The sequence below is a fragment of the Schistocerca cancellata genome, chromosome 2, assembly GCF_023864275.1.
Source record: "Schistocerca cancellata isolate TAMUIC-IGC-003103 chromosome 2, iqSchCanc2.1, whole genome shotgun sequence".
Classification (NCBI taxonomy): Eukaryota; Metazoa; Arthropoda; class Insecta; order Orthoptera; family Acrididae; genus Schistocerca; species Schistocerca cancellata.
Genome location: NC_064627.1, coordinates 201,370,464 through 201,394,690, shown reverse-complemented (window position 1 = coordinate 201,394,690; position 24,227 = coordinate 201,370,464). Strand labels below are relative to the sequence as shown.

At 45.0% G+C, this 24,227-nt stretch overlaps 1 protein-coding gene across 1 annotated transcript in view; it reads left to right on the top strand.

The window, feature by feature from the left end:
• LOC126161522 (rho GTPase-activating protein conundrum) overlaps window positions 1-24,227 on the top strand; it is a 230,595-nt gene that overhangs the window by 165,902 nt on the left and 40,466 nt on the right. Inside the window, exons 3-4 of the mRNA XM_049917432.1 lie at window positions 14,161-14,414; window positions 19,482-19,663. Of these exons, the coding sequence (XP_049773389.1) occupies window positions 14,161-14,414; window positions 19,482-19,663 (436 nt within the window). The remainder of the gene's footprint in view (window positions 1-14,160; window positions 14,415-19,481; window positions 19,664-24,227) is intronic.

Here is a 24,227-nt window from a genome sequence, read left to right as displayed (position 1 = left end):
TGCCTAACGGGACGTCGGGGAAGACGTTACCAAGAGACGAGGTCCTAATATCTTTGAATATCGACAGCGGACCAGCTCAGTGGCACACAGATACCGTCCCGGAGCGGTGGGAAGGGGATAGGATCGGGGGTGGGGGGGAGGGATTTAGAGGGTAATCGGCCACCAACTGTCTCTAACATTGGCAAAATCCATATAACAAATACTGAACCCGGAGAGAAATGGGAAAAGTGGAAAAGTGAAGGAAGACGAAGAGTGTATTTTCAAGTGTCGAGTGCACCTGCTTCTCCTGAAATAGAACTGGCCCCCTTGTAACCTACTCATGAAAAGATTAACATCACAAGATAGGGAGAGACGAACGATCGATTCAAACTGGTCGATGGACTTAAAACAGAAAATTCGGCATTTGTTAATGTACACTACTGGCCATTAAAATTGCTACACCAACAAGAAATACAGATGATAAACGGGTATTCGTTGGACAAATATATTATGCTGTAACTGACATGTGGTTACATTTTCACTCGTTTGGGTGCATAGATCCTGAGAAATCATACCCAGAACAACCACCTCTGGCCGCAAAAACGGTTTTGATACGCCTGGGCATTGAGTCAAACAGAGCTTGGATGGCGTGTACAGATACAGCTGCCCATGCAGCTTCAACACGATACCACAGTTCATCAAGAGTAGTGACTGGCGTATTGTGACGAGCTAGTTGTTCGGCCACCATTGACCAGACGTTTTCAATTGGTGAGAGATGTAGAGAATGTGCTGACCAGGGCAGCAGTCAAACATTTCCTGTATCCAGAAAGGCCCGTACAGGACCTACAACATGCGGTCGTGCATTATCCTGCTGAAATGTAGGGTTTCGCATGGATCGAATGAAGGGTGGAGCCACGGGTCGTAACACATCTGAAATGTAACGTCCACTGTTCAAAGTGCCGTCAGTGCGAACAAGAGGTGACCGAGACGTGTAACCAATGGCACCCCATACCATAACGCCGGGTGATACGCCAGCATGGCGATGACGAAAACACGCTTCCAATGTGCGTTCACCGCGATGTCGCCAAACACGGATGCGACCATCATGATGCTGTAAACAGAACCTGGATTCATCGGAAAAAATGACGTTTTGCCATGCGTGCACCCAGGTTCATCGTTGAGTACACCATCGCAGGCACTCCTGTCTGTGATGTAGCGTCAAAGGTAACCGCAGCCTTGGTCTCCGAGCTGATAGTCCATGCTGCTGCAAACGTCGTCGAACTGTTCGTGCAGATGGTTGTTGTCTTGCAAACGTCTCCATGTGTTGCCTCAGGGATCGAGACGTGGCTGCTCGATCCGTTACAGCCATACGCATAAGACGCCAGTCATCTCGACTGCTTGTGACACGAGGCCGTTGGGATCCAGCACGGCGTTCCGTATTACCCTCCTGAACCCACCGATTCCATATTCTGCTAACAGTCATTGGATCTCGACCAACGCGAGCAGCAATGTCGAGATACGATAAACCGCAATCGCGATAGGCTACAATCCGACCTTTATCAAAGTCGAAAACGTGATGGTAAGCATTTCTCCTCCCTACACGAGGCATCACAACAACGTTTCACCAGGGAAAGCCGGTCAATTACTGTTTGTGTATGAGAAGTCGGTTGGAAACTTTCCTCATGTCAGGACGTTGTAGGTGTCGCCACCGGCGCCAACCTTGTGTGAATGCTCTGAAAAGCTAATCATTTGCAAAAAAAAAATGGTTCAAATGGCTCTGAGCGCTATGGGACTTAACATCTTAGGTCATCAGTCCCCTAGAACTTAGAACTACTTAAACCTAACTAACCTAAGGACATCACACAACACCCAGCCATCACGAGGCAGAGAAAATCCCTGACCCCGCCGGGAATCGAACCCGGGAACCCGGGCGTGGGAAGCGAGAACGCTGCCGCACGACCACGAGATGGGGGCAATCATTTGCATATCACAGCATCTTCTTCCTGTCGGCTAAATTTCGTGTCTGTAGCACGTTATCTTCGTGGTGTAGGAATGTAATGGCCAGTAGTGTAGTGAATCGAAGAAAATGTTACCCATTCTCTCCTCTATACATGCAGTCGGTAAGTACAGAACAGCAAGGCAAATCGTTCTTTGTCGCCCGAAAGCCGTACGTCGTAAGGGTAATAACGTCAGTCGTATGTCTGGTGCCGTGTGCTTTTGCTGCTCGGCCCTTCGGGTGGCGCCGCGACGCGCCCGGCAGTTTACGGGTGACGGGCCGTTCAGTGGCCGATACACGATATGCCTGCGCCGCCGCAGCTGGCTGTATCGGTTTCAGATGCTGGGCTGTGGTTCCACGGCCGCAGCGGTTCGCCTTCCCAAATCACACCGCTCTCCGCAGCCGGCACGGCCGCACGCGCTGTTCCTGCAGTATTGCTAATAACCCCATTTGCTTATTTGTGGTTAGCTGCAGCTACACCACTGTCTTTTTTTCTTATGTACGCAGCGTTGTCGCACAAAGCGAACTGAAAGTGTTACAGCATGATACCATGAATACCTTGACCTAATGCTACCAATCTTGCAGTCCAGTATTTACAGGCCTGAGGGATATGTCGATTAAAATTTGAGCCTTAGGCGAGCTTGTATCGGTACAGAAGATAACCACTCCCGCATGCGCAGAATGGTGTGTGTGTGTGTGTGTGTATGACGGGTACTGGATACGTGTAACGAAAAATGGTTCAAATGGCTCTGAGCACTGTGGGACTTAACTTCTAAGGTCATCAGTCCCTTAGAACTTAGAACTACTTAAACCTAACTAACCTAAGGACATCACACACATCCATGCCCGAGACAGGATTCGAACCTGCGACCGTAGCGGTCGCGCAGTTCCAGACTGTAGCGCCTAGAACCGCTCGGGCACCCCGGCCGGCTACGTGTAACGCTACTGGAACTTTTGAAGTGCATATCGCAGCACAGCATGTCCAGAGGCCGTGCACCTCCAGCTTATCACCATCTTCCGGACTTCGAGAAAGGTCCAGTCATTGGCATGATGGACATGGACGCATCAGATAGCACAGACAGTTGGCTGTAGCACAATGAATGCATAGCGAGTGATGACACGATGGACTCAGGACAACAATGTGACAAGAAGGTTGGAAAGGGTCCTTCCAGAAGGATTGCACCTCCAGTAGATCGTAGGATTTCTCGACAGACATGTGCCAACAGATGTTACAGCCAGGCCCTCACCAGGGAGTAGATCACTGGAAGCTGGGTTCAGAATCTTGAGTTCTCACGCGTCGTTCACTACTGATGCCTGCCACAAAAACTTGCGTGATGTCGAGCCAGAGTCAAATAGGACATGGAGTGGCATCCTCTGGTGTTCAGCGCTGAGTCTTGCTCCTATTTGCGGTGGTGAGATCGATCTACATCTACATCCATACTCCGCAAGCCACGTGACGGTGTGTAGCGGAGGGTACTTTGAATACCTCTATCTGTTCTCCCTTCTATTCCAGTCTCGTATTGTTCGTGGAAAGAAAGATTGTCGGTAAGCCTCTTTGTGGGCTCTAATCGCTCTGATTTTATCCTCATGGACTCTTCGCGAGATATACGTAGGAGGGAGCAATATACTGCTTGACTCCTCGGTGAAGGTATGTTCTCGAAACTTCAACAAAACTCCGTACCGAGCTACTGAGCGTCTCTCCTGCAGAGTCTTCCACTGGAGTTTATCTATCATCTCCGTAACGGTTTCGTGATTACGAAATGATCCTGTAACGAAGCGCGCTGCTCTCCGTTGGATTTTCTGTATCACTTCTATCAACCCTATCTGGTACGGATCCCACACTGGTGAGCAATATTCAAGCAGTGGGCGAACAAGTGTACTGTAACCTACTTCCTTTGTTTACGGATTGCATTTCTTTAAGATTCTTCCAATGAATCTCAGTCTGGCATCTGCTATACCGACAATTAATTTTATATGGTCATTCCATTTTAAATCACTCCTAATGCCTACTCCCAGATAATTTATGGAATTAACTGCTTCCAATTGCTGACCTGCTATATTGTAGCTAACTGATAAGGGATCTTTCTTTCTATGTATTCGCAGCACATTACACTTGTCTACATTGAGATTCAATTGCCATTCCCTGCACCATGCGTCAATTCGTTGCAGATCCTCCTGCATGTAAGTACAAGTTTCCATTGTTACTGCGATCTGGTGAAAGGGCGCGGGAAGCAACGATTCTCGAGACCCATACCTCTCCAACCCCTGGAACCATGGTAAGGGGGCTATTGGTTTTAACAGCACTGTGTGGTAATTGCCGAAGGAGTCTGAGTGCTCGCAAGAAGTGTAAACTTTATCGTCACGCATTTCGCCATCTGAGTACCGAGTGGTATGCAGTGTAAGAGCGCACCTCGCAGGAATTATCTAAATGCGACGGAAATCGGTAGATATGACGTACATGCGCACAGAAACAACTGATTACAATTTGAGAAAAATTGAATGATTTATTCAAGAGAATAGGCTTCACAAATTGGGCATTCACCCATTGGTCCACCACTGGCGCAGTTATTCGGCTTGAAATTGATTGACAGATTTATTTGGATGTCCTCCTGAAGGATATCATGCCAAATTGGAGGGCGCTGCCTATAATGTTCCAAACGTTCTCAATTGGGGAGAGATCGGGCGACCTTGCTGGCAACACGTTTGTAACTGTGAATTAGTGTTTATCGTAGGTCAGCTCACCATATTCGAGGCATAATTTTTTTGACGAAAGCATGAAAGCCATCTCATGATGAATTGTGTAAATTCGAAACCGGTAACGGTACTTTTTGAATAAAATAACAAAAAACCAATTTGTGGCTGGTTGCTGTACATCACCAACAATTTATTTCTTTAAAGTGCTCCTCTTATCGATGTGCCTGTTGGTAATAGACGTCTGCAACGCTGTGGTGGAATGAAATGAAATAAGCGTTTTTATTGATGGCCCAGAGTCACCAGTTGGCGAGGTTAGGCCCTGTGCGGCAAGTCTTTTCAGTTGACGCCACATTGGGCGAGCTGTGTGTCGATAGTGATGAAATGATGAGAAGGACAACACAACAGCCAGCCCCCGATCGGAGAAAATCTCCGACACGGCGGGGAATCTAACCCGGGATCGCTGCGTGACAGTCAGACATGCTGGTCACTCAGGTAAGGAGGCGGACTTTGGTGGAAGTCATAGGCGCCGTTTTTCATGTGAGGGAGGAGGGGCTCTCCTAAAATTGGCTTTTTTTGTATAAATGAGTTAGTCAGTTTGAGACATGTCATGCTATAAGAACTAAATATTACATTGAGCACAACAATCTACAGCCCGGAAAGTTTATGGTTACCCTCTCAATATACAGTGACGGAAACAAATCGCAGCACCAAAAAATAATTAATGTAGGGTAATGAAATTTCGAGAATACGAATACTTGTACATTTGTCTAGGTAACGTATTAAGTGAGTAAGATTGAAAAAAGCCCGCCCGGTTGGCCGTGCGGTCTAACGCACGACTTTCCGGAGTGGGAAGGAGCGCCTGGTCCCCGGCACGAATCCGCCCGGCTCGGAGCCGGCCAGTCTGTGGATCATTTTTAGGCGGTTTTCCATCTGCCACGGCGAATGCGGGCTGGTTCCCTTTATTCCGCCTCAGCTGCATTGTGTCGGCGATTGCTGCGCAAATAAGTTCCCCACGTACGCGTACACCACTATTACTCTACCACGCAAACATAGGAGTTACACTCGTCTGGTGTGAGACGTTCCCTGGGGGGTCCACCGGGGGCCGAGCCGCACAATAACCCTGGGTTCGGTGTGGGACGGCGGAGGGGTGAAGTTGACTGCGGTAGCCGTCGTGGGGTTGTGAACCACTGCGGTTGCGGCGGGGACGGAGCCTCTCCGTCGTTTCTAGGCCCCCGGTTAACATACAATATATACAACATTGAAAAATGGTTCAAATGGCTCTGAGCAGTATGGGACTGAACTGCTGTGGTCATAAGTCCCCTAGAACTTAGAACTACTTAAACCTAACTAACCTAAGGACAGCACACAACACCCAGCCATCACGAGGCAGAGAAAATCCCTGACCCCGCCGGGAATCGAACCCGGGAACCCGGGCGTGGGAAGCGAGAACGCTACCGCACGACCACGAGATGCGGGCTACAACATTGAAAGAACACAGTTTAATGTAAACGCGAGATAAGCCATTCAAGTGTGAAATACTGATACATTAATAACCGAAGTAACAGCCAGAATGTTGAATGCAAGCATGCAAACGTGCATGCATTTGTTGTACAGGTGGCTGCAGTAAGTTGTGGAATGGACTTCCATGCCTGCTGCACTTGATCGGTCAATACAGGGACGGTTAATGCTGGTTTTGGATGACGCTGGAGTTGTTGTCCGATGATGCCCCATATGTGCTCGATTGGAGACAACATGTCGACACACTGCACAACACGTTGGGTTGCAACAGCGGTGTGTGGACTAGCGCTATGTTGTTGGGAAACACCCCCTAGAATGCTGTTCACGAATGGCAGCACAACAGTTCCAATCTCTAGATTGACCTAGAAGTTTGTGGTCAGTGTCCGTGGGGATAAGCACCAGAGTGCTCCTACTGTCAGACGAAATCGCACCAAAGACCATAACTGCAGGTGTAGGTGCGGTGTATCCAGCACACAGACAGGTTGGTTGCAGGCCCTCAACTAGCCTCCATCCAATCAACACACAGCCACCACCACCACCGAGGCAGAACCAACTTTCATCAGAAAAAACAACAGACCTCCTCTCTGCCCTCCAAAGAGCTCTCGCTTGACACCACTGAAGTTGTAAATGACGGTGGTTTGGGTTTCAGTGGAATGCACGCTTCAGAGCATCTGCCTCGGAGCTGTCCTTGAAGTAACCAATTTCTAACAGTTCGTTGTGTCACTGCTGTGGCAACTGCTGCTCAAATTTCAGCTGCAGATGCAGTACGATGTACCACAGCCATACGCCGAACACGATGGCCTTACCCCCCTGTGGTGCCACGTCTCCGTCCAGAGCGCGGTCTTATTGCGACCGTACATATGAGTAGTCGCGAGTACCGTTGGCAGCAATCATGTACAGTGACTACATTCCTGCCAAGTCTTTCTGCATTATCACAGAAGGAACATGCACTTTCTTGTTACCTTCTTACACGACTTCATTCGAACTCATTGAGGTGTTAATAATGGATTCTTCGTCGCCTTAAAGGCATTCTCGAGTAACATCAACTCACAACGTCCATTCTCAAAAGTAACTAAAGCTAACGACCGTTACAACACGTATTTAAAGCAAACCTGGTTTTGCATCCTCATAATGGCGCTGCTAACGTCACTGTAATGTCACTGGCCCTAAATTTGAATAGACAATTATCTTGCTGATGTAGAAACATGGCTACCAACATTTGTTTGTGTCGCACAACTCCGTCTCGGGGCTGCGATTTTTTTCCGTCATTGTGTGAATAAAAACGCTGCGCTCCAGGCTTCAAGTGTCCCCACTTGTCCTTCCTTGCTGACGCCTATGGTGGAAGTACTCAGGGAGTTCATTAAAATATTTTGAATTAACAATTAAATGTACGTGTCACATGTTTTGAATTCGTCGTTGTCTCGTTTGCCTGCTTCCACATTCCTTTATACAACAAACAAAACGAATGCCTCTATCTACGCGCGCCTTCTTTTGATCTGAAACGACTTTTGTCTCGCCGCTCAGAGTAAGTGGCTTGGCACCGCCACGCTGTCGGCGTGACAAACAAGAAGAAAGACTGAGAGTCAAGGGGACCATTTACAGACAAGGATAGAGGCAGATATGGCCCAGAGATATGGAATATTCTCTACCATTGGCGTGCAATACTATTGACACATCAGCAATGTGTCAGCAACTATGTGCACCAATAGCAATATTGCAGGCTTATGCCGCAGTATTGCAGTGCTTTACGACTACATTGCAGCAATGTTGACGGCAGCACTATTGCGCCATACATTACCCCTGTAATCGCAGCTTAAGAAGTTCAAAATGGTTGAAATGGCCCTAAGCACTATGGGACTTAACATCTGAGGTCAGCAGTCCCCTAGACCTAGAACTACTTAAACCTAACTAACCTAAGGACATCACGCACATCCATGCCCGAGGCAAGATTCGAATCTGCGACCGTAGCAGCAGCGCGGTTCCGGACAGAAGCACCTGGAACCGCTCGGCCCCAGCGGCCGGCGCTTAAGAAGTAGTGCCGTGACTGTACACTTACTATAAAGGCATGAATATTTGTAGGAAAATTAGCTTTGTCGGTTGTAACAGTGTGGACAGTGCATACGCAATAGTATGAGATACAGCATACCGACAAATGCAGTCAAATGGTATCGCACTTGATGTCCGTAGTATAGTACATAACGAGACATCAACGATTCAGGTGGTAGAGGGTAGAATACGAATAAAAGCAGTCTATTTCATCCAATGCTAATGTGTGCGTATGTGCCTTTGCTGCGGAGAGGAAATAAATTCATCAGTGACAATGCGTGTTGCGTACATAAACCATGAGTGTGACAGTGCCATGTGGAAAACAGTTATCATGTGATGAAACAGCAAAAATCTATCCGGACGAGGAAATGGGACTCTCTAATAGTCAAATCACCAAAACGTTCGACGGTTCTAGCACAGTGATTGATAATTCTTTAGACTGGGCGCACAATAGGGACAGAACGGAAAACATGGGCAAAATAGAAAATTATCTGAGGCACCGAGAAGACTACTCTTGCCCAAGGAAAGGCCCACAAACCGTTACTCTTCTCAACTTGCTTCCGATTTACAGTTGCCAGTGATTTCCAGACGTGTACGATAATTTCTGCCACAAAACAAACATCCTGCATTCAAGAAAGAGTGCGGAAACCTGCTCCAATACTCAAACATAAACAATGTCGACTCGAGTGTGTCGAAAAACAACTTCAGAATGGGATAAAGTGATCTTCAGTGATGAGAATAAGTTTAATTTAGTGGGGCGGATGGATTCCATAACACGAGAACAGAGCAGCAGGTAAGAATGAGCAGAAAAATTTGGTGGGGAAGTGTTATGATCTGTGAAGCCTTCTGCGCTGAAGGCAAATCACGCATTGCTTGGCTGAACACTAGAACGAACTCTAATATGCACACTGAATTGCTAGAGACAGAACTGATAAGAATTTATGAGGATCTAGGGGACATAAGTCTAATGTTTCAACAAGATAATGCACCTGTGCACTTTTCTGCTAGACCCAAAAAGTGGTATGAAGATAAAGATATCGATGACTTGCCCTAACTTGCACGTAGCCCAGATATGAATCATATGGACAATATTTGGAGTATACTTGCGCAAGTCTTGTTTAGTTCACTGGGAGGCAATTTGACAACTATGTGAACTGAAAGGAGCGATACGAGAAGAGTGGGTGACAATTTCTACATCTACATCCATACTCCGCAAGCCACCTGACGGTGTGGGACGGAGGGTACCTTGAGTACCTCTATCGATTGTCCCTTCTATTCCAGTCTCGTATTTCACTGCAAGAACGACAAACTCTGAGGGAATGAATACCGAAGAGAATTTCGGAGGTAAATAGAGAGAACGGAGGTTGAACGCGGCACTAACAATACAATAACACCACAGTACAAAAAAAAAAAAAAAAAAAAAAAATGGTTCAAATGGCTCTGAGCACTATGGGACTCAACTGCAGTGGTCATAAGTCCCCTAGAACTTAGAACTACTTAAACCTAACTAACCCAAGGACACCACACACATCCATGCCCGAGGCAGGATTCGAACCTGCTACCGTAGCGGTCGTGCGGTTCCAGACTGTAGCGCCTTTAACCGCTCGGCCACTCTGGCCGGCACCACAGTATAGTGAATGCCTTTATACCAGTTTTCATCCAGGTAATGCAAAAGCCTTAATTAGTTACTCGTGTTATGAAAGAAACATTATGATGATAGTATTTGGTTTGTGGGGCGTTCAACTGCGTGGTCATCAGCGCCCGTACGAAGTCGCAATTTTTTAATACTCCAAAATTTTTACGCAGTTCAAACAAACCACTATCACGAATGATGATGAAATGAGGAGGACAACACAAATACCCAGTCCCCGGGCAGGGAAAACCCCCAACCCGGGTCACCGTGATCCTGGGGCAGCAACGCTAGCCGCTAGACCACAGTCTGCGGACGCAACATTATGACCACCTGCTCAATAGCTTGTTTGCCCCTCTTTGGAACGAAGTACATCACTGATACTGCATATTAGGGATCCGACAGTTTGTTGGTAAGTTTGTGGAGGTTGTGGCATTAGATGTCTACGCACAGGTCACGTAACTCGTGTAAGTAAGGGGCCGCTGATTTGCGTATGCGGTGATGGCGCCCTATAGCGAACCAGATAGGTTCCACAGGATTTACATCAGGCGAATCTGATCGCCGAGACAGCAACGTGAGTGCACTATAACGCTCCTCAAACCACTGTAGCACGGTTCTGGCTCCGAGACACGGACAACTCTATTGCCGGAAGATGACATTGCCGTCGGGGAAGACATCAGACTTGAAGGGATTCAGGTGGTTCGCCGTTGTCAGCACATCTTCGATTACTACCATTCAAGCGCAGGAGAACGTCTCCCATAGCATAATTCTGCTCCCATCAACCTGCGTAAGTGGCGCGCTGCACGTTTGGAGCCGCCGATGACGGCATTTGTGGAGACGACCAGCGATCTAGTGTAGCAAAAATGCGAGTCACCCGAAGAGCCAGTACGTTTCCATCGATCTACGGTCGAATCCCGATGGCCCCGTGTCCACTGCAATCGTAATTTACGATGTCGTTGGGTCAACAAGTGAACACATACAGGGGTGGTCTGCTGCGGAGCTCCATGTTCCACAATTTACGATGAATGGTGTGCTCCGAAACACTTGTGTGTGCACCAGCTTTGTGCTCTTTCGGCAGAGGTGCCACAGATCACCAACTATCCTACTTTACAGAGCAGGCAAGCCTCGAACCCCATATTCTGTAACGATTAGTGGACGTCCGACCGTTTAGCGCCTAGTGGTAGCTTCACTGTCCTTCAATCTCTTTCCGTCGACACTCACGACAGTAGTATCTGAACTTTCGACCAGCTCCGCCGTTTTCGAGATTTCGTTCACAGGATCTGCGTAATAATAATGTGCCCGTTTTAAAAGTCGCTTATCTCAATGGATTTCCCCATTTGCAGCCCGTATCTTCGCTAGGGTGATCCCCTATCCTTGTTTGCTCCGCTTACGTATTATTATACGAGGGCAGTTCAATAAGTAATGCAACACATTTTTTTTCTGAAACAGGGGTTGTTTTATTCAGCATTGAAATACACCAGGTTATTCCCCAATCTTTTAGCTACACAACACTATTTTTCAACGTAATCTCCATTCAATGCTACGGCCTTACGCTACCTTGAAATGAGGGCCTGTATGCCTGCACGGTACCATTCCACTGGTCGATGTCGGAGCCAACGTTGTACTGCATCAATAACTTCTTCATCATCCGCGCAGTACCTCCCACGGATTGCGTCCTTCATTGGGCCAAACATATGGAAATCCGACGGTGCGAGATCGGGGCTGTAGGGTGCATGAGGGAGAACAGTCCACTGAAGTTTTGTGAGCTCCTCTCGGGTGCGAAGACTTGTGTGAGGTCTTGCGTTGTCATGAAGAAGGAGAAGTTCGTTCAGATTTTTGTGCCTACGAACACGCTGAATTCGTTTCTTCAATTTCTGAAGAGTAGCACAATACACTTCAGAGTTGATCGTTTGACCATGGGGAAGGACATCGAACAGAATAACCCCTTCAGCGTCCCAGAAGACTGTAACCATGACTTTACCGGCTGAGGGTATGGCTTTAAACTTTTTCTTGGTAGGGGAGTGGGTGTGGCGCCACTCCATTGATTGCCGTTTTGTTTCAGGTTCGAAGTGATGAACCCATGTTTCATCGCCTGTAACAATCTTTGACAAGAAATTGTCACCCTCAGCCACATGACGAGCAAGCAATTCCGCACAGATGGTTCTCCTTTGCTCTTTATGGTGTTCGGTTAGACAACGAGGGATCCAGCGGGAACAAACCTTTGAATATCCCAACTGGTGAACAATTGTGACAGCACTACCAACAGAGATGTCAAGTTGAGCACTGAGTTGTTTGATGGTGATCCGTCGATCATCTCGAACGAGTGTGTTCGCACGCTCCGCCATTGCAGGAGTCACAGCTGTGCACGGCCGGCCCGCCCGCGGGAGATCAGACAGTCTTGCTTGACCTTGCGGCGATGATGACACACGCTTTGTCCAACGACTCACCGTGCTTTTGTCCACTGTCAGATCACCGTAGACATTCTGCAAGCGCCTATGAATATCTGAGATGCCCTGGTTTTCCGCCAAAAGAAACTCGATCACTGCCCGTTGTTTGCAACGCACATCCGTTACAGACGCCATTTTAACAGCTCCGTACAGTGCTGCCACCTGTCGGAAGTCAATGAAACTATACGAGACGAAGCGGGAATGTTTGAAAATATTCCACAAGAAATTTCCGGTTTTTTCAACCAAAACTGGCCGAGAAAAAAAATGTGTTGCATTACTTATTGAACTGCCCTCGTAGTTTACCGCTTCATATACCGGCAACGCCACCAGATGGCATCCAACGTCGCAGAGGGCAGTGGTCATAATGTTTTGGCTTATCAGTGTAACTGCGTCATGATTGTTGACGTCTCACATGTACCCACTACTTTCATTGTTGTTGTTGTTGTTGTTATTGTGGTCTTCAGTCCAGAGACTGATTATGCAGCTCTCCATGCTATTCTATCCTGTGCAACCTTCTTCATCTCCCAGTACCTACTTCAACCTACATCCTTCTGAATCTGTTTAGTGTATTCTCCCTCTACGATTTTTACCCTCCGCACTGCCCTCCAATACCAAATTGGTGATCCCTTGATGCCTCAGAACATGTCCTACCAACTGATCCCTTCTTCTAGTCAGGTTGTGCCACAGATTTCTCTTCTCCCCAATTTTATACAATACCTCCTCATTAGTTATGTGATCTACCCATCTAATCTTCAGCATTCTTCTGTAGGACCACGTTTAGAAAGCTTCTATTCTCTTCTTGTCTAAACTATTTATCGTCCACGTTTCACTTCCATACATAGCTACACTCCACACAAATACTTTCAGAAAGACTTCGTGCCACTTAAATCTGTGCTCGATGTTAAAAAATTTCTCTTCTTCAGAAACGCTTTCCTTGCCATTGCCAGTCTACATTTTATATCCTCTCTACTTCGACCTTCATCAGTTATTTTGCTCCCCAAATAGCAAAACTCATTTACTACTTTAAGTGTCTCATTTCCTAATCTAATACCCTCAGCATCACCCGATTTAATTCGACTACATTCCATTATCCTCATTTTGCTTTTGTTGATGTTCATCTTATACCTTCCTTTCAAGACACTGTCCATTCCGTTCGGCTGCTCTTCCAGGTGCTTTGCTGTCTCTGACAGAATTACAATGTCATCGGCGAACCTCAAAGTTTTTGTTACTTCTCCATGGATTTTAATTCCTACTCCGAATTTTTCTTTGTTTCCTTTACTGCTTGCTCAATATACGGATTGAATAACATCAGGGATAGGTTACAACCCTGTCTCACTACCTTCCCAACCACTGCTTCCCTTTCATGCCCCTCGACTGTTTTAACTGCCATCTGGTTTCTGTACAAATTGTAAATAGCCTTTCGCTCCCTGTATTTTACCCCTGCCACCTTCAGAATTTGAACGAGATTATTCCAGTCAACATTGTCAAAAGCTTGCTCTAAGTCTACAAATGCTAGAAACGTAGGGTTGCCTTTCCTTAATCTAAGATAAGTCGTAGGGTCAGTATTGCCTCACGTGTTCCAACATTTCTACGGAATCGAAACTCATCTTCCCCGAGGTCGGCTTCTACCAGTTTTTCCATTCGTCTGTGAAGAATTCGTGTTAGTATTTTGCAGCCGTGGCTCATTAAACTTACAGTTCGGTAATTTTCACATTTGTCAACACCTGCTTTCTTCATAAATTCGATATATGTGTGCTTCAGAAATTGTACAGATACTTTCGTATGAACGTTGCCTTTATACTGATTTCCAGTAGCGTATGACTGACGCGTGCTGTGTTTTGTGACTGCAGAGGGCGAGCAGGAGGCGGAGTGGCTGGTGGCCGCAGGCCTCTCGCAGCTGGCGGCGGCGTTCCGCGAAGGCCGCGAGTTGCGCGACGACCAGCTGGACCCGGCGCTAAGGGCGCTGCAGCTCGCCCCCCACCACGCCGAGGCCGTGCGCAGGCGCGTGCGCACGCTCAACAGGACAGTGCGCAGGCGCAATGCCCGCCAACCCAGGGGGCGCGCGCGAAAGCCAGACATCAGAGACGTCTTCCGGGACGTGGAGGTAAGCGCGCCGGAAAACACGGCCAAGAAGCTCAAGCAATGCAGTGGGGAAAAAAGAAGAAAAATTCGCACACTGGGCACCGCATGAACTTTTTCGTATACACAGGGGTCCAAAGTCCATAACTTGCAAACTAATTGACTGGTGAAAAGTATATCTTCAAGTCCAACTTGAAGATATCACTGTAGGTGTTCGAAATGGTCACCATTAACATCCACACACAAACGATACCACCGAACTGCAGCACGAACTACTGACTGCAACGTGTTCATATTTGCACATGGATGTACGATGGATTCTCGAAGTTCATCCAATGTGCATGGCTTTTGTCGATAAACGACGCCCTTTAGTGTTCCCTACAGGTAAAAGTCCAGAGGAGTTAGGTCTGGGGAACGTGGTGGATACTCCACAGCACCTCTAAGGCCTATCCATCTTCCTGGTAGATTTTCGTCGAGATACGCCCTAACACGATTTTGGTAGTGGGCTGGGGCACCATCTTGTTGAAAGTAAACTCTTCCGTCTCCACACAAATCTCGGATGGCAGGTAAAATGGATGTCTGAAGCTTCTCAAGGTACACCTCACCGGTTAACTGTGCCATCAAAGAAGAATGGCCCAATCAAGCCCTGGTAAGACAATCCACACCACACATTTACTCCTGGCAAATTCACGGCTTTGTCTACATGGACGTTCGGATTTTCGGCGGCCCAGTAGATGCAACTGTGGCGATTTACTGTACCATTGAGATTGAACTGTGCCCCATTAGACCACACAATCATCTCTGCAAACTCTTCATCCTTACGCACCATGTTAAGTAAACCACTCGCAATACTCCATTCTACGATCTGGGTCGTCCTCATTCATTGCGTGTACCAATCGTCGGATGTAGCACTTCCACTTTGCTGTCTTCAAAATTCGCCGAAACTCTTGACCGACTCACTCCAGTTTCACGGGCACACTGTCTCACAGACTTCAGTGGTGAGCGAGTGAATTGTTGTAACACACGACGGGAGATAGTTGGACTCGTTACTGTTGCAGGTCGTCGATATCATTGTTTGTGTACATCTTTAACACAGCCTTCGGCTTCAAATTTGTCTCGAATGCATCGAATCGTTAAACGTGTCAGTGGCTCTGTTTGATACTCGTTTCGCCATTGCCGTTGAACCTCATTAATGTTTTCATACTTAACAATACCACTTCAAAACTAACTTCCTTTCATCGAATGTAAGCCTTGCGCCAGCCATGTTTACTCAAGTAACTAGTTGCAACTAAGAACAAAACACTATCTGGCGATTGTCATCTGACAAAACAAAATAACGCAATACAACGCTTGTGTGGCGATTGCCGGAACTACGACCTATTACACTACCAATTACCAAAGGTGAGACAGCTCCGTCAATTAGTTCGCCAGTTATGGACTTTTAAACAGTGGATACATTTTTGGACCCCTCTCTTTGTATATATTCATGTTCATCCACCGTGGGAATCCAGAGTCTCAACGATTCTTCCTAGTTATCGATATTGATACTGACAAGATATCGGTCCCGGGAATTTCAAGTTCGTATCAAAATCTCTACAGTAGTAGCACCAGAGACTAGCCCGTACGTAACAAATACAAGCGAGCAGGGGACTTCAGTTTACATATGTAGAGAGATAAGATTTAATGAAATATTTTTATTTACGGGCCAAAAGATGACCAAACTTATATTTTATGTTTGCACGCACTAATATTTTTGTACAGTTCTTTTGACGGGTGATGAACGCAATGTAAGTTCTAATGGCGAAAAGATATTTTTATGTGATATAAATCTAGCAGCTAATCATGCAACACAAGGCATAAAGATTATCAGGTATACAGGAAGACCACCACTGAATGCTCAAAGCATGGAAAAAGGTCCCTGCAGAGGGTGAATCACTACTATTCATGCACTCTGAGAAGACGCAGGGTGCAGTGGCTGATGGGAGTGTCTGAATCAATAGAAATAAAATGGTTTTTGAGATAGATCGCTTCATACATACTGCATAGGGATAGTGAGAATAAAATAACAGGGGATTAGATTGCATGGAAGGACAATATCAGTAATTGGTTTCATAGTTCCATGTATCACTGGAATAGGGCAGGGTGTAGCTGATATTGGTTCCTTCTGCCAAGCACTTATAATCGTTTGGAAAACATATATGTTGATATTAATGTTAATGCATTTTCTTTGAGTCTCACGCTCTGCCCTTGTACAACTTATTGCCAGAAAACGACAATGGAGAACTGAGAAAATGGACAATGTCAGAAAGCCTTATAGGAGTGATGCCCAGAAGTTTAACTCCCAAAATTGGCCGAAAAGGTTAGAGGTTCCTGCCCCTGTCTCACAAAAGAAAGTGATGTTACAGTTTTGGTGATATTTCTGTCATGCCACCTTTTAAGTGTATGTACAACAGAGTCAGTAGGACGAGCAGCTAATTTCATACAGATTCCTTCTTGGACATTGACATATTGTTGTACAATATGGCACTGGTCGCACAAAGTGAGGGAAGCCACCTGAGAAGATATTGGCATGTGCCACCTTGATTGTGTGAAATAACTGCATAATATTTCTCATTGTAGTTTCTTGAGGGGTGAGTAGTCATGTGTTCAGAACCTACTATGTTTGCCCTTTGTCAGATTGGTTTGACAGACAAACTAATTGTTGGAATGCTTTTCAGATGATTCATTAACAGTTTTATCATGTTAAATGGTTTATTTTCTTCTTGGAAAATCTTCACTGTGAACTGTGCAAAAACCAAGAAGGAAACATGCAACGCTGTATAGGAATCACTAGCCCAGGAAACTGTGAGACAAGACCTCTGCTACATCAGTTTAGCAAGCTAATATTTTATCAATTCAAATGGTTTACCTTAAAGTTGGAAATGGTGGTTGGGGGGGGGGTGGATTTGGTATCTGGAATTGCAATTACAAAAAGAGCTGAAACTGTGTGTCACAATACACTATGTGATCAAAAGTATTCAGACACATGGCTGAAAATGACTTACAAGTTCGTGGCGCCCTCCATCAGTAATGCTGGAATTCAATATGGTGTTGGCCCACCCTTAGCATTGATGGCACCTTCCACTCTCGCAGGCATACATTCAGTCAGGTGCTGGAAGGTTTCTTGGGTAATTGCAGCCCATTCTTCGTGGAGTGCTGCACTGAGGAGAGGCATTGATGGCGGTCAGTGAGGTCTGGCACGAAGTTTGCATTCAAAACATCCCAAAGGTGTTTTGCATGATACAGGTCTAGACTCTGGAGGCCAATCCATTACAGGGAAGTTATTTTCATGTAACCACTTCGCCACAGGCTGTGAGTTTGAACAGGTGCTGGATTGTGTTGAAAGATGCAATCGCCATCCCCAAATTTCTCTTCAACAGTGGGAAGCAAGAAGGTGCTTAAAACATCAATGTAGGCCTGTTCTGTGATAGTGCCACGCAATACAACAACGGGTGCAAGCCCCCTCCATAAAAAACACGACCACACCATCACCTCCGAATTTTACTGTTGGCACTACACACGCTGGCAGATGACGTTCACCGGGCATTCGCCATACCCACTCCCTGCCATCGGATCGCCACCTTGTGTACTGTGATTTGTCACTCCAAACAACATTTTTCCACTGTTCAGTTGTCCAATGTTTACATTCCTTGCACCAAGTGAGGTGTCGTTTAGCATTTACTGGCATGATGTGTGGCTTATGAGCAGCCTCTTGATCATGAAATCCAAGTTTTCTCATCTCCCACCTAACTGTAGTAAGACTTCCAGTGGATCCTGATGCAGTTTGGAATTCCTATGTGATGGGCTGGATAGATGTCTGTCTATTACGCATTACGACCCTCTTCAATTGTTGGCGGTCTCTGTCAGTCAACTGACGAGGTTGGCCTGTACACTTTTGTGTTATACGTGTCCCTTCACGTTTCCACTTCACTACCATATCGGAAACATTGGACCTAGGAATGTTTAGGAGTGTGGAAATCTCGCATACAGTCGTATGACACAAGTGACACCCAATCATCTGACCACATTCGAAGTCTGTGAGTTCTGTCGAGCGCCGTATTCTGCTCTCTCACGATGTCTAATGAGTACTGGGGTTGCTGATGTGGAGTACCTGGCGGTAGGTGGCAGCACAATGCACCTAATATGAAAAATGTTTGTTTTTGGGGGTGTCCGCGTACTTTTGATCACATAGTTTATGTGCAATATAGCAGCTCCTCAGGGCTAGTAAAAACTGTCAAGATCCATATGAGGCACTGTTTATGATGAAATTTTAATGAAGGCATTACAGTGGTCTTCCTATAGTTAACTTAGCTTTTCTTCTTCCATCTTTAACATATAAGCAATGTCACCCCAACAGCAACTTCAGTGATTGGTTTTAGATTCAAATGGCTCTGAGCACTATGGGACTTAATATCTATGGTCATCAGTCCCCTAGAACTTAGAACTACTTAAACCTAAGTAACCTAAGGACATCACACAACACCCAGTCATCACAAGGCAGAGAAAATCCCTGACCCCGCCGGGAATCGAACCCGGGCGTGGGAAGCGAGAACGCTACCGCACGACCACGAGCTGCGGACGATTGGTTTTAGATGTAATCTGAGTTAGTGCACTGTAGTTAATGCCACAGGGAGTTTTATCTGTGTGATGTTTGTCATTAGGTTCCCAGTATCATCCACTATACTGCCCAGCTGGGCAGTAGCAACCCATAACTGTATCATAGAGTTGTTATTGGAACTAATTTTATGGGCTTCTGCATATTTTGTCTTGTAGAAAACAACAAAACTGATGTGATTGCTCAGTTTTCCTCAGCTGTATTGATGGTGTGCTTCCAATTGTTCTGCCAAATTGTTGTTTCAGTTTTAAACATTAACTGTGCAACTTGGCAGAATACCCAGAAGCACACCATCAAACAAAATCCATATCAGGTTAGTATCTGGTTTGTTCTGATAAAATGGCTTATAATTGGATATAGCTTGCTACTCAAAGTAAGACTGTCTCAGATATATACATTTTTGGTATAATGTTTCTCAGCAGAGTAATAATTTTCCAGAATTCAAGCACTGGCACAAGATCGCGGAGTGCAACGCCGGACTCCTTGGATTCTGACCTTCCAACAGATGAAGCTGAAGGTTCTACCAATGAAGTGTGGTCACAGACACCTGGCCACATATTCCTGCCGAGAGCTGGTCACCATGACTGGAATGGTCTTTCTCGGTCACCTCCTAAATTTTTGTAAGTAACAGCAATATATGTAATCTTTGAGACTTTCAGAGCCACTTCTTGACATATTATCTGGAGGCATCTGTATCAGATTCTTTGGCCAAGAATTATTTGATTGATAATATGACATAATGCCCATACAAATGGCCATCTTTCTCATAGAATTGTCCCCCACAGCTCATGGTGGTCTGTCAGTTAGTTAGTTAGTTTGTTTGTTAGTTTCATGTTTCGTGGGTCATTTTGCACAATAAATTGTAATGATGTCGAACGAGTCATGTACATTCACATCGCAAATTAATTTGTAAATATGGCTGTATGCTAAACATTTATAAGATGTATGTAAACTGAAGGGAGATCACTGCTATAAGCTACAGAGGGACTTTAAGCGGTTCAGCGGTAATGAGCAAAAATGTGTAGCAGACCTGGGGTCTCCTGCTCACTAGGCAGGTGCAGTAACCACTGCGCCATCCAGGACACAGTGTAATAACAACTATCTCAGCATGCCTCACAGCTGATCTATACTCCCATAGAGCACAACATATCCTTAGTCCCTCTCCATTATACTCCTGTACACTACTTACAGATTCCCACACGAGGTCAGACGTATTTGTGCATTCACATTGATGAAAGAGTCCGCCGCTCATGGTCTCGTGGTAGCGTTCTCGCTTCCCGAGCACGGGGTCCCGGGTTCGATTCCCGGCGGGGTCAGGGTTTTTCACCTGCCTCGAGATGACTGGGTGTTTGTGTTGTCCTCATCATTTCATCATCATCCAGGAAAGTGGCGAAATTGGACTGAGCAAAGGTTGGGAAATTGTACAGGCGCTGATAACCACGCAGTTGAGCGCCCCACAAACCAAACATCATCATCATCACCACATTGATGAAAGCGTATCCATTGCCCAGCCAGGCTTATCAATTACTTGAACGCACGGCGTCAGTTACTTCAAAATAACAGACACCACACAGATCTGGGGAATTTGGTGGCCAGGGGAGTATGGTAGACTCATCCTAGTGGTCTCTGAACCACACACATATGCTGTGAGTTATGTAACATGTTGCATTATCCTGCTGGTAATGCCACTGTGCCAAGGAAATCAAACTGCATGTAGGCATGGAGGTGGTCCAAAAGGATGGATCCGTACCTGTGTTGATCCATTGGATGAGTCTACCATACTTCCCTGGCCACCAAACTCCCCAGATTTAAAACCAATTGAGAATCTGTAAGACCAACTCGATTAAGCTGTTTGCACCAAGTATTCTCAACAGACAAACCTAGCACAGCCGGCAATGACATTGGAGTCGGCATGACTCCACACCCCTTTTGGTACCTTCCAGAACCTCATTGACTCTTTTTGTTAACATCTCACAATGGTTCATGTAGCGAAAGGTGGTTATTGGAGCTTTTTCCAATGGGTCAGATTAATGTGACTGGGCAGTGTGTGTCATTCAGGAGATACGACATAAACAGTGAGATATGTGAAAAATTAGCTTTTTTTAAGTACCGTATTTACTCGAATCTAAGCCGCAATTTTTCCGGTTTTTGTAATCCAAAAAACCGCCTGCGGCTTAGAATCGAGTGCAAATCAAGCGGAAGTTCTGAAAAATGTTAATAGGTGCCGCCACAACTAACTTCTGCCGTCGAATATATGTAGCTCTACACAGGCATCCTTTGTAGGCACAAAGACAAATACTGGCGCCAAAACCTCTGCGTCAGTAAATAAAATTTAAAAAAAAAAATTGGAAGACGAGCTTTTTTTCTCCGCCCGAGTTTCGACCACTGCTTTTTCATACATAATCCAACGAAGTAAATACAAATTCCGTATTGTTCATCTTCGAATTTCAATGTACTACGAAAATCCGACTGGTAATACTGGGATTTTTGTCAATATGGCCAACTCTACATTCTGAATTTTTTCCTACCTGTGAGAAGAGATGGTTGCTAATAGGAACCTGATGAAATGTGAATCACATGCAGTATTCTCTTCACCATAAGAATAATACGAATATAAACATTTTGCCATGTATTCTTTCGTGTTTGCTTCTATCTCATTTAAATCCTGTCTGCCAAATAAACTACGAAACTAGAGTGAGACAACAGCAAACGCGGAAGAATATACTTATCGTGTCATGTTTATATTCGTATTACTCTTATGCCTAATAGTGATACAGTCAGAAATGAAGCACGGCAACTGACTAGATTCTTAAATCTAAGATGACTAATTTCTGTGCAGAATTTGATGTACTAAAGAAGCGGCCGCAAAGATTTTCAAACGGAGAAAAATTTTCGCCAAACTCTCGTTCAGAACATGTTCTATCATACGCAGTCTATTATTTGGTTCTTGTTGATCATTATCAAAGAAAGCAGCAGTGAAAGTAACAACAAATAGTAGTCTCTTGCCATTGTTTCGCTAATGAGACGATTCCTCTCTTTTTTAAATTGTAGGCGGCGGTAGCGCGGACAAAAGCAAGCCATGCCGCGAGCAGCGACAGGCCGTAAACACGCACTATCAGAATGCGACAAACAATGCATGACACAGTATAGTAATGCATTTTCAGCTTCGAGTGACTGACGTAAACACCTATAATAGAAAACGGCACTTATCAGATCAAAGCAAAATAAGCAATCGATTCAAACCAGACGAAGCACGTGAAAAAGGAAGGGTATCCGTATAAATATGAACGGAGCGCCTGACGCATAGCAATGGCTACCTGGTAAAGCTTAACTGCTAAGCTTTCGACTCGAACCAAACTACTGTAGCTGTATCGTCATTCATTCGACCTAAATTGTGTCTCATATTACAATGGACCAACTTTGTTTCGATTTGGAGGTGCGGCCTAAAACTTTTCTCTCCCCTTGAATTTCGAGTCTCAAATTTCAGGTGCGGCTTAGATTTGGGAATTTTTTTTTTCCCTTTATTTCGAGTCTCATTTTTCAGGTGCGGCTTAGATTCGAGTGCGGCTTAGATTCGAGTGCGGCTTAGATTCGAGTAAATATGGTAGAGTGCAAATTACTCAGACTATACTCATTCAGTGTTTGATTCTTTAAGGAATCGGGGGTCGGGTGAGGGTTACTGGCATTTCTATAACTCGGCAAAAAGAAATTAATGAGTGTCTCATTTCAGCCAAAGACAAACAGACACATCATGATCATGCTGTAAAGGATATTTTGAAATTACTGGACAATATATTAACATCAGGATCACAGAATATAAACAGAACTGTAGGCCTAAACAGACAGAGAAACTGACCAAAAGTAAGCTCATCTTGAATGTTGCAGAAGATTGTATAAAACTCGTCAAAACTCAAAATTTATCTGTGGAAGAGCATTATGATATTTGTCAGTTCTGAGGAATCTCTGAGAGCTACAATCTTAACAAAAACTTCAACAAGAAGATGAAAGCCTCATGCTAAGTGGCTCCTGGATTTGTGCCCTATGGAGAAGAACAGCACATACCAAATGGCAAAGCATGCCCTGTTGGAAAAGTCCCCAACTGGTATTTTCTGTCAATTCCTCAATGTATTGTAGCTAGAAGTCTAATTGAAATAGCTGAAAACTGTTTCTTTTGTGATTGTGTAAATGTTGTATACAACAAAATTTTTATAGTTAAATGGCTCTTTCCACACTTATTAACACTGTAATGACAAGATACAGTTTCATATTCACATCTTATACAGGTAGAGATCTCCAGACTTCCATCTCCAAATATAAACTTTGCAACACTCTCTCAGTGAAGTGGCACAATAATCAGTGAACACAATAACAACATGACACAGTAAATGCATCGTGATAAGAACAGTGCACAAGATAATGTTTTTAATAAAGTCACATATACACAATCAGACACACATTTTTGCAGATACATGGCAGTGTCACATAGATGTTACGAATACTTGATACATAGCCGTTATTTGAATTATTTCTGGTGGCATACTCAGAATGCACAGATATTTTGCACACAGGTTTCATGCTGTTGCTAATGTGCCCATGACTCATTAGATATGAACTGACATAGTTGTTTTTGTTTGGTACTGAGCTGACTGGGGTTTTTATTTGGCACCCAGCTATTTAAAGACTGGCATATGAACAAATTGTTATTTCCTAAACTACATAATGATTTAAAAAATGGCTAGGTTAAAGTTTGCTATTCCGTGTGGATTATGTGCTAAGGCAGTAATGTGGTTTTTGAAATATGTGTGGCTGTAGGAATGTAGAAAAGTTTACTGAACTATTTTGTGCATCCACATTGGAACTGTGCTATTTATGAGTACAAGCGCCATATTTAAACGTACGGTAAATTATGAAAAGTTCTAAACTACTGTTTTAATCAATAAGTGGAGTGTGTCATCGTGTACATGAAAATCAAGTCAACAGAAGTATAATAGTGAAGATCAAACTTTAACAAGCACAGATGTAAAATCTGCAACAGAAAAAGTAACTATTTCTTAAAGTGAGTATTTATTATCTCGTAAATTAATTAGTTTCACAGAATTTGAAATATGGTACCGAAAAGTTTGAATGCCAGTCTTTCTAATGGTGTATGTTAACTAATCTAAATATGCAGATCAGCTCACTAAA